This window comes from Diadema antillarum, unplaced genomic scaffold, assembly GCF_040938485.1.
Source record: "Diadema antillarum isolate AM-2024a unplaced genomic scaffold, OU_Dant_1.0 seq00000455_RagTag, whole genome shotgun sequence".
In the NCBI taxonomy this organism is placed as follows: Eukaryota; Metazoa; Echinodermata; class Echinoidea; order Diadematoida; family Diadematidae; genus Diadema; species Diadema antillarum.
Window position 1 is genome coordinate 1,437,329 of NW_027271427.1, and position 13,792 is coordinate 1,451,120.

General features: G+C 40.5%; 1 protein-coding gene across 1 annotated transcript in view; it reads right to left on the reverse strand.

Moving 5' to 3' along the window:
* Positions 1-6,886: 6,886 nt before the first annotated feature.
* Positions 6,887-13,792, reverse strand: part of LOC139732903 (uncharacterized) — a 33,176-nt gene continuing 26,270 nt past the window's right edge. The window contains exons 2-3 of the mRNA XM_071643740.1: positions 7,783-8,560; positions 6,887-7,190 (exon numbers count right to left, since the gene is read on the reverse strand). Coding sequence (XP_071499841.1) covers positions 6,952-7,190; positions 7,783-8,539 — 996 coding nt within the window. The 5' untranslated portion in view covers positions 8,540-8,560 and the 3' untranslated portion in view covers positions 6,887-6,951. The remainder of the gene's footprint in view (positions 7,191-7,782; positions 8,561-13,792) is intronic.

Consider the following 13,792-nt stretch of genomic DNA (forward strand, 5'->3'; position numbering starts at 1 on the left):
TCAAGATTCTGAATAAGTCTGTGAATTTGCTGTTACTAGCAGGTGCCGTGGATGCAAACTTGCTAAAATTATGTTGATGGAAGTTGTCCTTGATAAATGGACATTTTTTTCTTTTTCTTCTTCATAACCCTGTTATCATCATCAATATTACTATCATCGTTATCATCATCATCGTCATCATCATCATTATCATCTCATCATCACCATTGCCAGTATGATTACTATACAATTACGACTATAGTACTACCACAACTTTTACTTACTTACTTACTTACTTACTTTCTACTACTACTACTACTACTACTGCTACTGTGACTATACTACTACTGCTACTACTACTACCATTAATACTGCTACTACTACTACTACTACTACTACCACCACTACTACTACTACTACTACTACTACAATACTACTACTATTACTACCACTACTACTACTATTACTACTACTACTACTACTACTACTACTATACTACTACTACTACTACTATTACTACCACTACTACTACTATTACTACTACTACTATACTACTACTACTTACTACTATTACTACCACTACTACTACTATTACTACTACTACTATTACTACTACTACTATACTACTACTACTTCTACTACTACCACGTACTACTACTACTACTACCACTACTACTACTACTATTACTACTACTACCACTACTACTATTACTACTACTACTACTACTATACTACTCCTACAATACTACTACTATTACTACTATTACTACTACTACTACTACTACTACTATACTACTACTACTACTACTATTACTACCACTACTACTACTATTACTACTACTACTATTACTACTACTACTATACTACTACTACTTCTACTACTACCACGTACTACTACTACTACTACCACTACTACTACTACTATTACTACTACTACCACTACTACTATTACTACTACTACTACTACTATGCTACTCCTACAATACTACTACTATTACTACCACTACTACTACTATTACTACTACTACTACTACTACTACTATACTACTACTACTACTACTATTACTACCACTACTACTACTATTACTACTACTACTATACTACTACTACTTACTACTATTACTACCACTACTACTACTATTACTACTACTACTATTACTACTACTACTATACTACTACTACTTCTACTACTACCACGTACTACTACTACTACTACCACTACTACTACTACTATTACTACTACTACCACTACTACTATTACTACTACTACTACTACTATACTACTCCTACAATACTACTACTATTACTACTACTACTACTACTATTCTACTACTACTATACTACTACTACTATACTACTACTACTACCACTGCAACTTCTTGATTCTCTGATCATTATTATCACCATCATCGTAATTACAATCACCACCTCCATCACTTGTCCATTACCATGACGTCATTTCTTCGCGATTAGATTAGATTAGATTAGATCACGGCTAGTCTCATCTATCGTAGAGATCAACGGACTATTTGCACCTGATATAAGACTGAACTTTCACCTGTCCCAACGTAAAAAAAACACACACACACACACGTGCACACACACACATACACGCACACACACACACACACACACGTGCACACACACACACACACACACACACGCACACACACAACGCACACACACAACACACACACACACACACACACACACATGACACCGTCTGACCACTTTTCAAGGCCACTGATTGGTATATCAATCCACTATTGTCCGCCACTACACATCATCAATTCTAGAGTCGTTATTATGGCTGGTACGCGTATACTAAATGAGCTAAATTTGCGGCAAAATTAGAATTTCGTAATTTTTGTATTCCTTACAGATTATATAAGCTTTTTCATACACTTTAGAATCTGTAACACATTATACGGCACAGGGGTATTTGTGTTGCGATTCGCACTTCGATGGTAAAAGTGCAGTCCAAAATTCACTTTCAGTAAAAGGTGTCATCGGGCCTAACGGTTGTCTCTGTCTTCCAGAATGCGAAATAACTTTTCTAAATTGTTGATATGTACTGTATTTGTGTCCGCGGCCAAATTCTATGTCGGATGTTTCTGTCTTTCAGGGGGTTATTATCACATAACTCACACCGTGTCCATCTCGTAAAGCACACAACATGCATGATTAGCACATACGCGTACGTACGCAATTATACAAAATCTTCGCTCAAGATTCGCCATAGTATGATTGTCCTAATTTAGGAAAACATATACAGTACTGTACAGTACTATACATATACTGTACTGTCACGGAATCTTGAATACTTCATCGCACTGACAATACGAACAAAACGCCACAGACAGAGTTTTGAAGTGAGTAAATCCAAGTATAATTTATATCTTCAGACATTGTGTGAAATATTATGTACAAACAAGTCATTTCTGTCAATCCCGACACCTACAACAACAACAACAAAAATGTATATCATGAAACATAGTCAAGCACATTCAGTCTTGTTTTCGCAGTAATACCCAGTGATACTTTCTTGCCGATTCTTTTACACTGCAGCCACGGCCTCATTGGGCTCCATGAAGAGTCGAAGAAATAAGAACTGTACATAACAGAAGTTATCATGATGCGTTCTCCTCAACATTCCAATAACTAGGAAAAACATCAGAAAATATGTATGTATTTTTAAGTGAAAAAGAAACATTTCTGTTTAGTTTTCCAGAAAAACGCGTGTAGCAAATCTCTCGCATGACGAATTTATGAAAGTCGATACAACACAGAAATCAATTCTTCACGCTACGTTACATTTAACTCAGCACGTGACGTTAATTATTTACTTCAGTAGAACGATACATCAGACGTCTTCTCCCTCTTTGTCAAACATTGCACGATTTGAGGTCGAGTGTTGTCTGATAGATTTCAATAACATTCATAGACACATTGGTGAAGAGAAGCAGGCGGAACTCGTTCGTTCTTATTTGACAACAATGTGTGAAGCGCGGCGTCGTCAAGCTCGCCTAATGACGAGGCGACGAAGGAAAAATTTTAACAAATCGACATTCATGTCATCACTGCGATTCATCTACAGTAGATTTTCTAAGTTTGGATAAAAAAAGCTGCTGGGCTTCCCGAGTCTGCTTCTTACAATATACAAATAACCGGATTTTACTGTTTGTTTCCTTTCAAATTAGTGATTACGCTAATAAGCATTTATAATTCATTTTTACTTCGCAACGTTATTTGATAGCATATAATTATATGGTTTCACGTTGTTACGAATGCTAATCTGTAAATTTCATAATTATCAAAAGGAAATCGCGAAATTTGATTACACCAGGAATAGCTCTGCTCCAATGATATCCAAAAGTATACGAATCACAGAATAAAACTTGAAAAACAGAAAGGACCCTATCCGATGTATCACAGCATAACCATAATAATTATGATAGGTAATAAAGATGATTTAAAGGACCTCTTCTGTGATATATCTTGGGTCACACTTCGTCACGAAAGTTTTATATAAAGTGGCCGAGAATAACTTTCTGATCACAATCAAATTTGCTCGAATCCAAGCTTCGCAAAGATGCATGGTAATATGTCTGACTTTGTTTAAAAAACGTTCCACAGACACGATGAAAAGGCTGTCTACCAGAAGACATTAAAAAATTGGAGAATATCAACTTTAAAGCTGCAGTGCATTTAAACGTGAAGAGCATTAGGTATTGAATCAGTGAGTAAGAACAAAATTCAGGTAATAACATGTTTCCGAAAATTTTCTAGTTTCAAGTTATTTCTACACTTGAAAGATCCGACTTTTCGAACAAACATAAGAGTTTCAGCCAGATCAATGCATGTCTGCGACTTTTTTTTAATCGTCAGGATAACCAACTCAGAGGACCCATTCAAACCACTGTCACAGCAGAGCTGCAGAACAAAACGAACGAAACAAAACAAAGTACATTACAAAAGTCCATTACGGACACCAACAAACACTCAGGAAAAGTAATTCTCTATAAGCTTAACGAGAGACGCCCGCTTGAACGGGAGCACATACAACTTCTGTATGTGTGACGTCACACAAAAAATAAAATTTTGATTGTGCAGCAGCGACTTAAAGATAGACTTGTAGTCCATTCCTTTCGATACGTAAGATACAGGTGCATTTATAATCAACAGCAGCATTGTAAGATTCCTTTAAACCCTCTAGATTTGTCGATTAAACTCTTGATATAACTCTGTATTTACATGACGCCACTGGCAAAATCTCGATTTAACTGCTATAAAGAAAGCAAAGCGACAACATTGGCACAAACAGGTTGTGAATTAGAGGAAAAAGGACACAGTAATGCCCCAGTCACATAGACATCCCGGATCACCCCGAACCACCCCGAACCATCTGATCCGGGGAGAGATCTGTGTTGACGCCGGGAGGCCAACACGGCAACTTTTGGAGGTCAAAAACATCCGGCGTCATCCGGGGATTGCCGTGTTGGCAGAGCAATCCGGGGTGGTCCGTGTGGCTGCCGTGTAGATGCCGTGTTGATCCGTGTAGCTGCCGTGTTGATCCGTGTAGATGCCGTGTTTGTCCGTGTAGACGCCGCGCTCTTCCGGCCTTATCCGTGTAGCTGCCTTTTTAATACCGTGTGTACAAATCCCGGATCTCCCCGGATCTCCCCGGACGTCCCCGGATCACCGTGTTGATCCTTGAGCATCCGTGTTTATATGTGACTGGGGCATAAGGTCGATATTCATTATCTCTTCCCTACAAACCCAATCCCTCCTCTTCTGTTGCGTCATCATACACAGAAAACATTGCCATGACAAAGTATAAATTGACTACAAAGAATCATTTTAGTTCCCTACATGCTGTGATGAAGTCTATAATGATAATCATCCGTTCTTAGCCCCATCTCCCTTCTCATGATCACGTGACATCACACTATGGTGGCCGTTAAGTGAAAAATCTTCAACATGTCAAAATACAAACGCCATTGCCTGAGTCTTTAGCCTACTTGGTTTAAGTCTTTACTTATGTTCTTTAACCCTTAAGTCTTTAAGTCTTAAAACATCAGTTACAGATTATGAATGAAACGAAAATATTGATACTAGGTCATTGCTTTCATTTCATTCGTGGTAGGTTTTAATATTTTAATGGTGAGTGACAACAAAATGTTGATTTTTTTTATAGAATGGCCAGATATTCGCAAGCAAGGAGAAGGAATATTTCGCATTTCCACCATCTTTCTCAAAATATATTTAAAACAAAAGTTGATGATATAGTACGGCAATGAGCAGATTCTTATTTCTAGACAAGAACAGGTAATATACTTCTGATAAGAAATAAATTAGAATACAAGGCCATCAAATGGTAACGTTTTGTTCTTCTTTGCAATACAACATCGTTCAAGTTATGGAACGTGAATCTTTATTATGGAAATTGCGACGAGCCCTCCACATTTCGTATACACTGACAACCTTACAAGACACGGCTTCAGATGGTTTACTTTAGATGACATCTTTCTTTTTCAAATACAATCGTCCAGCGATACTGATAACATAGGTATATTGTACAAGATCATACGCAACTATAATTGTATCACAATCAGTGTTGATACCACGGCATGTTGTTTTCATTGAAGTTACCAACTGCGCACAGACGGATACCACAGTCAATAATTATGGTCTGTGTTTGAAGGATAAACCAATGGGTCGCCAAGTAAAACACATGCGTGTTGTTGTTAGCTTTGGCGTTTACTTACAGAGACTACACTGTACTTTTGACTCTACAAAGTTGATAGGATGGAAATTCGTTCGGTAACCCTGAAAACTGTGGAAGGTTTGACTCATCAAATGTCACGCAAATTGCCCTCAAATCTTAAAAAAAACACACAATTTATCGTCATTACAACTTTGGGTTTTGGAAATAGGACATGTTAATAATTAAACACGAAAAATCGCGATAAGATCTGGAAATAGTTTCCTACCTAATAATTCTTCTCGGAACGCAACAAGCACGTAGATTATTCCTTCAAAATAAAATATTTACATAGTAATATAAGGGTGCGAAAATGCAATCATTAGAACGACGTATCACTTAAATGCTACACATGAAAGCAGATTAATGTTGTATTGAAAAAACGCCGCCAGAAGGCGCACATTTCACAGCTTTAGTGTTTTATTACATATTCATACAAATACTTCAATAAATAAAACAATATTTCAGATTTTCATCAAAGGTTACATCTTTGTTAAGTAAAGAAGTGTAGAATAGGAGAAAATGGAGGAGATAGATCATACAGCAAAAGGCAAATCTATTTTGTAGTTACAAGATGCCTGTCACCTAGTCAAGAGATAATCATTGTTATAATCGAGATAACCACAGCACCACGGACTATCTTCTCTTGAAAAAAGTCTCAGTGTCGTGCAGGTTAGATGAGATCTATGAATAACATCCGGGTCATTTTTCTTTGCCCGTCTTGGCTCTAATATTAGCCTGTCACGTTGAATTTGATATATTTACTGATTGTCATGTATACTATTCATAAGTGTTATTTCCTTCATCTTATTTTTTTCCATCTTAACTTCTGTCCCACCCCGTCGTACTATTTGTTTAGTTGCTCAGACAGAACTATGTATATGTTGTTAAGGAATAATGCGATTACTTTGCTTGAACAATAAAACTTAGTTATGGTTTTCGCTGTGTTAAGTCTACTTTCTATCTTTTGTTTGCTTGTTTGGTTAACCTATTTTCAATGAGGTCCTTATCGGCCGGTACTTTGAAATGCTAAGAGACAAATTCCACTCCATTGCAGACCCACGAGAGGTGGACTTGATTCTGTAATCATTTGACAATATCTTGAAAGTGATCATCTAAACAAACAGAAAGTGCCCCCCCCCCCCCCATCCCTATAGGCGAATGTTCGAAGGAGGGAATTCCCCCGACTGGTTGTGGGCGTGGCTCCATTACCGCACCATGAGTTCTCGCAGCACCGAAGCCACGCTGGTATCCCCGATGAGGTGGTGGTAGAAAAGGTTCTCGAAGACCGCGGCGCTGAAGCCTCGCACACCGGGCAGCAAGAGCAGCATGTGGGAGAGACGCAAAGGATCATCCGGGTACTTGAGCGTTTCGTACTCCATGAGGGCCGTGTGCACTTTCTCGCTAGCCTTCTCCACAGCTCTGCTGTCCTTCAACGAGTGAAGATCTGCAGTGTACGAGACGAACGAATGTAAGATTACAATCATTTCTATATCAGCTTGAACTCAGATGTACACACTGAAACATTTCCAAATAGGAAACACCTGTATTGCTTGGCAGGGGGGGGGGGGGGGGTGACTGTGGTATGGTGGATAAGACTTGGCTTTCAAATGACGGGACTAGATTCAAATCTCGCCAACTGCTTACGTTGAATGAGGCTACCGTGGCTAAATAGATCCATCATAACACACTAGCTAAAGTGAATAGATACATAGCCTACTATGTATACGCAAATTACATATATTTGATAAGGTGAATTGCACATACTCCGGCGTGGTGTGGTTTTCCATATCGTTCAGGATAATTGCGGCAACATCAACATAGGTTAAGACTGGACATGAGTCTCTTAGGGCACTGACATGTACATTGTACCAACTATATGTTCAAGGACTCTACTCAGCAATGGAAGAAATGAAGTATTTTACAGCTTGTCTAATATTATCATAGAATATGTGTGCAAGGTATATCCATGACTATGGTGGATTTAAGGAATAGTGTCATTGAGAGTAACTCATGACCACAGCACTCGATGGTTTTACCTGAATTCAGGAGCAGCAGGATCCTGAGTACTGCGTATTCTTTGGAGTCCAGCTGCATTTGGCGCAGCTTGGAGAGGGTAAACCTGAGCTGCTCAACAGTTCTCATGGTAGGGATCCCAAAGTCACTCCCCCTCCTCAACGGGTGCGCGTAGGTCTGCGTGACACCACCTGTCTTGCCAAAGACATCCCCTTGGAACTGTTCGCCAGTTGTACAGAGTGGAGAATATGACTGCACGTAACTACTCTGTTGTTGGGGTAGATGGTGCATGTAGTCGCGTATTGCGGCATACACTACGGTGAAATCGAACTTGTTCTGCGCCATGTACAGAATGACGATGTCCTTCCAAGCTGAGCACACGAGTAATTGTCTGTCATGGACGTTGTTGATGTTGGCTGGGCTTGTGTGCCCGTGACCAAACTCTGCACATTTTGTCAGCCATCTCGCTAAGTCCATGTCCATACCACACGTCGGGTCGCGCACCAATTTCACGCTGTCGCTACACGGACAGGTACACCTCTGGGGCACGTAGGGCTGCGTCGGCAGCGGTGTCGTTGCGGTTTCATGCTCCGTCGACGACGTCGAGTCGGATGCCGATGACGGCGCTGAATTGCTGGCTTCGAATAGGAGAGCTGTTAGCGGCGACGGTCGCTGGAGTGCTGGAGATGGGTTGCTGTTGACGTCTTGATCAGTCAAGCCCACTCGGCTCCACGGGCAGCTTCGCCGGTGAGGATTGAAGGGTAGCTCGCCTACCTTCATGCTGTCTGACGAGGATGTGATCTGAGTGAAGTGAAAAAAAAGTACGCAGATAATGAGTTTATTAAACATTGCCAAATTTACACCATCTCTTTTGACACAAGCCATAACAAGAACAACAACGACAACAACAATGAAATATATCTGTGATGTTATGGTTCTTGACACGTACGCGGGCGACACTAGCTAGGTTCGAATCCGAATAATAATGCAGATTCATAGAAATGACTCATCATCATTATTATCACTACCAAAATAATCATTCAAGAAACGACACAAAATAGAGCGTGTTCAGACTGGATGCACGATGGAGCAGCTGACATTTTGGAAGTTTGTTCGCTCAGAATTTAGGAGAAATACACAGCCCTGTTTCAGAAAGAGGTATACAGATAGATAAATACAGATAGATAGATGGAGAGGGAGAGAGGAAACATTGTTAAAGTTCATTGGCCTACAAACACCTTCTGCTGGAGGACAGCGAATCTGATCAATTTAGATAATTCAAACCTAAGGAGCGTCGACACATGATCACCTGCGCGAGACATTATATGGAGGGGGGGGGGGGGTTACTTACGGAATCTACGGAACGAGATTTAGGAGGGTACTATCAGATTCATGCCCGCCTTTGGATTGGTCACAAAGAAGCCTACCTGTGGATTTTTAAGGGTTACGGAAACTATCATTCTACTTTCCCTAGACTGTATGAAATACTGATTCATGACACCTTTTTTTTTTACTTTGTATGCTTTTGGTTTTGTTTTACTTGCCAAAGCAATATGTTCGATGTTTCCATCAGGTAGTTTACGGTATGAAGAAGATAGCAAGCCTATCAGTTGAATGACTGTGGCGTACAAAAATAAAAGGCAACAGAAATCAACAGAATCACGAGATTTCAAAATTGGAAACTGTTGAAGAACCGCAACGCCAACACAAAAACAAACTACGACAACAACACCAAAGTGAGCTCCGTGAGGTGAATCTCTATGACTTGTGGCAGCGGGCCAGAAAAGGCTAAAAATAGAGTCAAAAGCTTCCTAGAGACGCACGGAAGTCTTTCGAAAAAACATGAATACACATAACCTGTGCAGTTGTGGTGAAATCGCCGGTAGAATTACTTTCACCTCTCTGTCGATCATCAAAACACACTTGCAAGCTGAAAGATGCGGCATGTAGTGGTGGCCCACTGAACGCGTTGTTATTATTTACGCACCCCGTTCACGTGTACCATACCCACGTGAATGGCCTTTCTTTCGCGCTACGGTGAACAGGGTCAAACTTTTCAGAACGCGTTACGTAATCAGTTTCAATCGATGAAACCATCGTGTTAATCAGATCAACTCGTTGACGTAGTGTACATGGAAAAAGACGCCAGCACCACTCAGTTTTCCCCCTTTTAGCTATGAGCAGAAGCCAAACACATCTTTCGGGATATGCCTTGCCTCACTAATGAAATAGATGGCGCTTGATGCGTTGGTTTCTTTTGTAAAGCACGTTACAGTCATAATTTCATATCAATCATTAAAACTGTAAAACATATATGAGTACAGTATTTGCTGCTATTTCAAACAGTGTAAAATGACGTCTACAAACACACATGCAAATCCTTACACTCATATCTACGGTCCGAAATATGAAAGTTAAAGATTTATGAAGACTTTAAAGAAATGCCCACCAGAGTTTCTTTTTTTAAGGCATAATATGTATTTTTGCATCTTTATTTTGGCAAGATCACTAGCCTTTTTCAAATGGTAAGGCTAGATTAGCAGGTCAAGATGCTCTGGTTTCAATGAACACTTCAAATCAAAATAAGGTTTTCAAATCTTGAAGATATAGGATTAAACTGCAGATGAATTAAAATAGACAAAAGAAGGTAACCCCAGCGTCTATTGAATGGATACTGTATTGTGAATGTTCGAAAACGTTCCTCGTCGTAGGAGTACACCTTCTTTTACCATACATACAAACAATGTGTATCAAATGCGTGGATGTGTTTATTATTTTAAAGATAGGGCCTATATGATAGAAAGCACGGATTTACGCTAAGTATCATGCATACCGTATTTATAAAGTTATACTCAAGCTCACTTATCAGACACATCTTCACAAACACTATTGGAAGGAGGGACCACCTCCTTGCACATGATACACTTCATCAACAGCACACATTCACACACACACCACCACCACCACCACGGCCTATAGACCAATAATGACTCGTTCTTGTCTGATATCCTTCATGATCACGTTCAGAAAGAGCAAACGATGCAAACTCCTTCCAAGGAATAGAAATATGATGACTTTAGTAAGAGATTCGCGTTACTTTCTAATGACTGTGGCAACGCAGCACGAAATAAAAGAACGCGCCCAGCCAAGCCATCTGGCGCGCGCCAAGATTTGTTCGTTTTCGAGGTAGAGGCAGGATATTGCAATTATGCGCTACCATTACTTTCTTGCTTTCCTACTGCTCATTCTGCTTAATTTCTTTATTTTTAGTTGTTGTTTTTTTTTTTCTGAAAGATCTGCCCAACATCAGGCCGCAACATGAAACCGTGTGTGAGAAGGGTAGTAAGCAGCGACCTTCGATGGAACGCTGTTCGATTGAGTGATCCGCCAACTGGTAACCAAACGATTCTCACGCTTACTTGGCCACTAAGTACAGTCTCCCTGGATCCATCGCTGTGGCGTCGCCAGTGCGCGCGGCGTGCGACCCGGCGCTGAAGGGCAATCGACGCGGATTTGAACGGCGACAGCAGGGGCTGTGAATACCACGCAGAGAGGAGCGCAGCGCCAGAGATGATGGTATTACCAAGAGGAGAGATGGAGTGGGGACGTCTCAGCGGGCAGCGGACTTCTGACGAGGCTAGTGCGCATGTCTCCCCACAGGGTGCCATGGTTACGACAAAAGGCATCATTTCAAAGTAATGTTTCATACTTCTCTTTCCCCTTCATCTCTTTCCCCTCAAAGGACCGAAACACAGAAACTAAGAGCAGAAAGATATTCAGCCAGAGAAAAGGTGGACGTAACTTGCAACCATGCCAATCACTTTAGCCTGCTAGAACAGGCACGATTGTCCAACAAAGACCACCATACAAGAAAGTAACGACAAACTTCTTGCAAGGCTGCGGCAAGTTTCTCTTGCCGAGACTAGACATTGTCACTGCTAATATAGTTAGCAAAGTTAATTAAAAAACCGTCCAGAGGAGTCACGTGGAAAGAGTGCCATGCATTGAAGAATAATGCTTCCGGGCCGGCTATAAAAAAAAATAAAACAACAACAACAAACAAACAAACACATACAAAGAAAATCAAAGCATAAACAAGTAAAAAAACAACAACAACAAAACAAAAACGAATACAAAGGACGACCGATAGATTACCTCAGGATAAGAGGATCGTTGCTGATAGTTGGATTTTCCTTTCAAATGTCTGATTTTCTTAGAGAACGAAGCGTCGTGAAATGCCCAAATTTTGGGGGCAGTACTTCTGATAATTTTGTAACGTTAAAGTTATCCTTTTGTATCACGGATGAATAACTATGGACAATATACAAAATATAGATAATGAATTGAAGAAACGCTAATACTTCCTCAAGGCACATCACGAAGTCAGATATACTGTAAAGGTCTCTTGTATCGATTCTCCTGATATTGGTGGAGTAACACGTGTAAGACTGCTACAATAATCATGTAACGTAGATGTATTATTGGTCTGCATATATTTTTCTACGTGAGTATCCTCCATATTATATCATGAATACTAGATGAGTACTCGGTATCAGGGAAAGTGGACTATGGCTTATCTTTTTATGGTAATATTTGAGTGTGTGTTTCATGTACTTGTGAGTTTGTTTGAGTGCGTGTTATACCATGGTTTCATCTGACGCTAATCCTTCCGTTCCTTTCTCACACTATCATAGTATCAACGTGTAACAGAATATTATATCGTGTATTGTGTATAAAGTTCACGTCTCCGTATAGTACCTCCATGCCAAAGGTACGCAGACTTTACACAGTGTTGGAGCTCTTATGTCCCCGAGTTGGTGTAAGTACATGTATAGGTTACCTTATAGTGTATACGCTTTTGAGACTAGGAGAATGACGCCGAGGTTGATGTGTTTGACAGACCATTAGGTCCACGCTAAACCCTTCAACCTCGATTTGATTCCTCATTCCTCTGACACGATTCCTGTTTCTCGCGATCAGACAAACCGTGCCCCATCCTCTCTCATGGCTTGTCGTCACCATTGCTATCGTTCAGTGGCCCCTCGATGATAAGATATCACATGAAAACATGTTAACTGTCCTATGTGTGTGTGTGGGGGGGGGGGGGTGGGTGGGTGGGTGAATACTGTGTCGTTTAATCATTGGCGCCGATGTCACTCTTCAATATAAGAAAATGCTCAAAATAGCCCGATGTAGCAACTATACACACGCGCCGATTTACAACAGACCGCAACAAAACTACTGTACACACGTGAGTGTGTCTCGCAAGGTTGCCACTAAACACGAGTGAATACCGGAATAAGTTGGTAAATGTTATCACAGCACTCTGTCGAGTGATAGCAAAAAAGAAAAAAAAAGAAGAAGAATGTTCTTAAAATGGTATCAAGTTTCTCAGTCGTGCACAAGTCTCATCCTCTCACTTTAATATCGATCATTGTGCCGAAATATTTCACCAGGCTCCTTGGTTTCTTTTAAGTGGTGAAATGAGTCATGATAAGTAAGGCGCTCGATATCATGGGTCTGGGTCCATGTCGATATCGAAGTGTTCGTGTGGGAAAGGCCAGGGATGATTACGTAATACCGTCTAGACTGCTTCAGGATACCCGGTGAAGTGATCTCTTCCCCATGATCTACATCTAGTCAGATCAGAGAAGCAGAGATGGACCGAAAGGAAACCAAAAGAGTGGCGCCTCAAAGCCCGGATGACCAGAGCTATCTGAGTGCACCTCGGACCTCCGAGTGGTTTCCAAGGTCCTGCTGTTCCGTCTCACAACCAACATTATCTCGTTCATGTACTGCTACGCGCTTCGTCTCGGAAGAATTATAAATCGACAGAGTAAAACCAAAAGCACTGATTTCGTATTCAGTGAGCTAATCAAATTCTGCGCCTGAGTGACATGACATACCATGTGTTTGGTTCCCGTCAACGAAAAGAAATTCGTCGTTAAAAAGCTCATATCAGAGGTAGTTGTCCATTAATATCTTCACAATAATATCCCAGTCGGAAAGTTGCAAGCGTAACTTATTTATCAT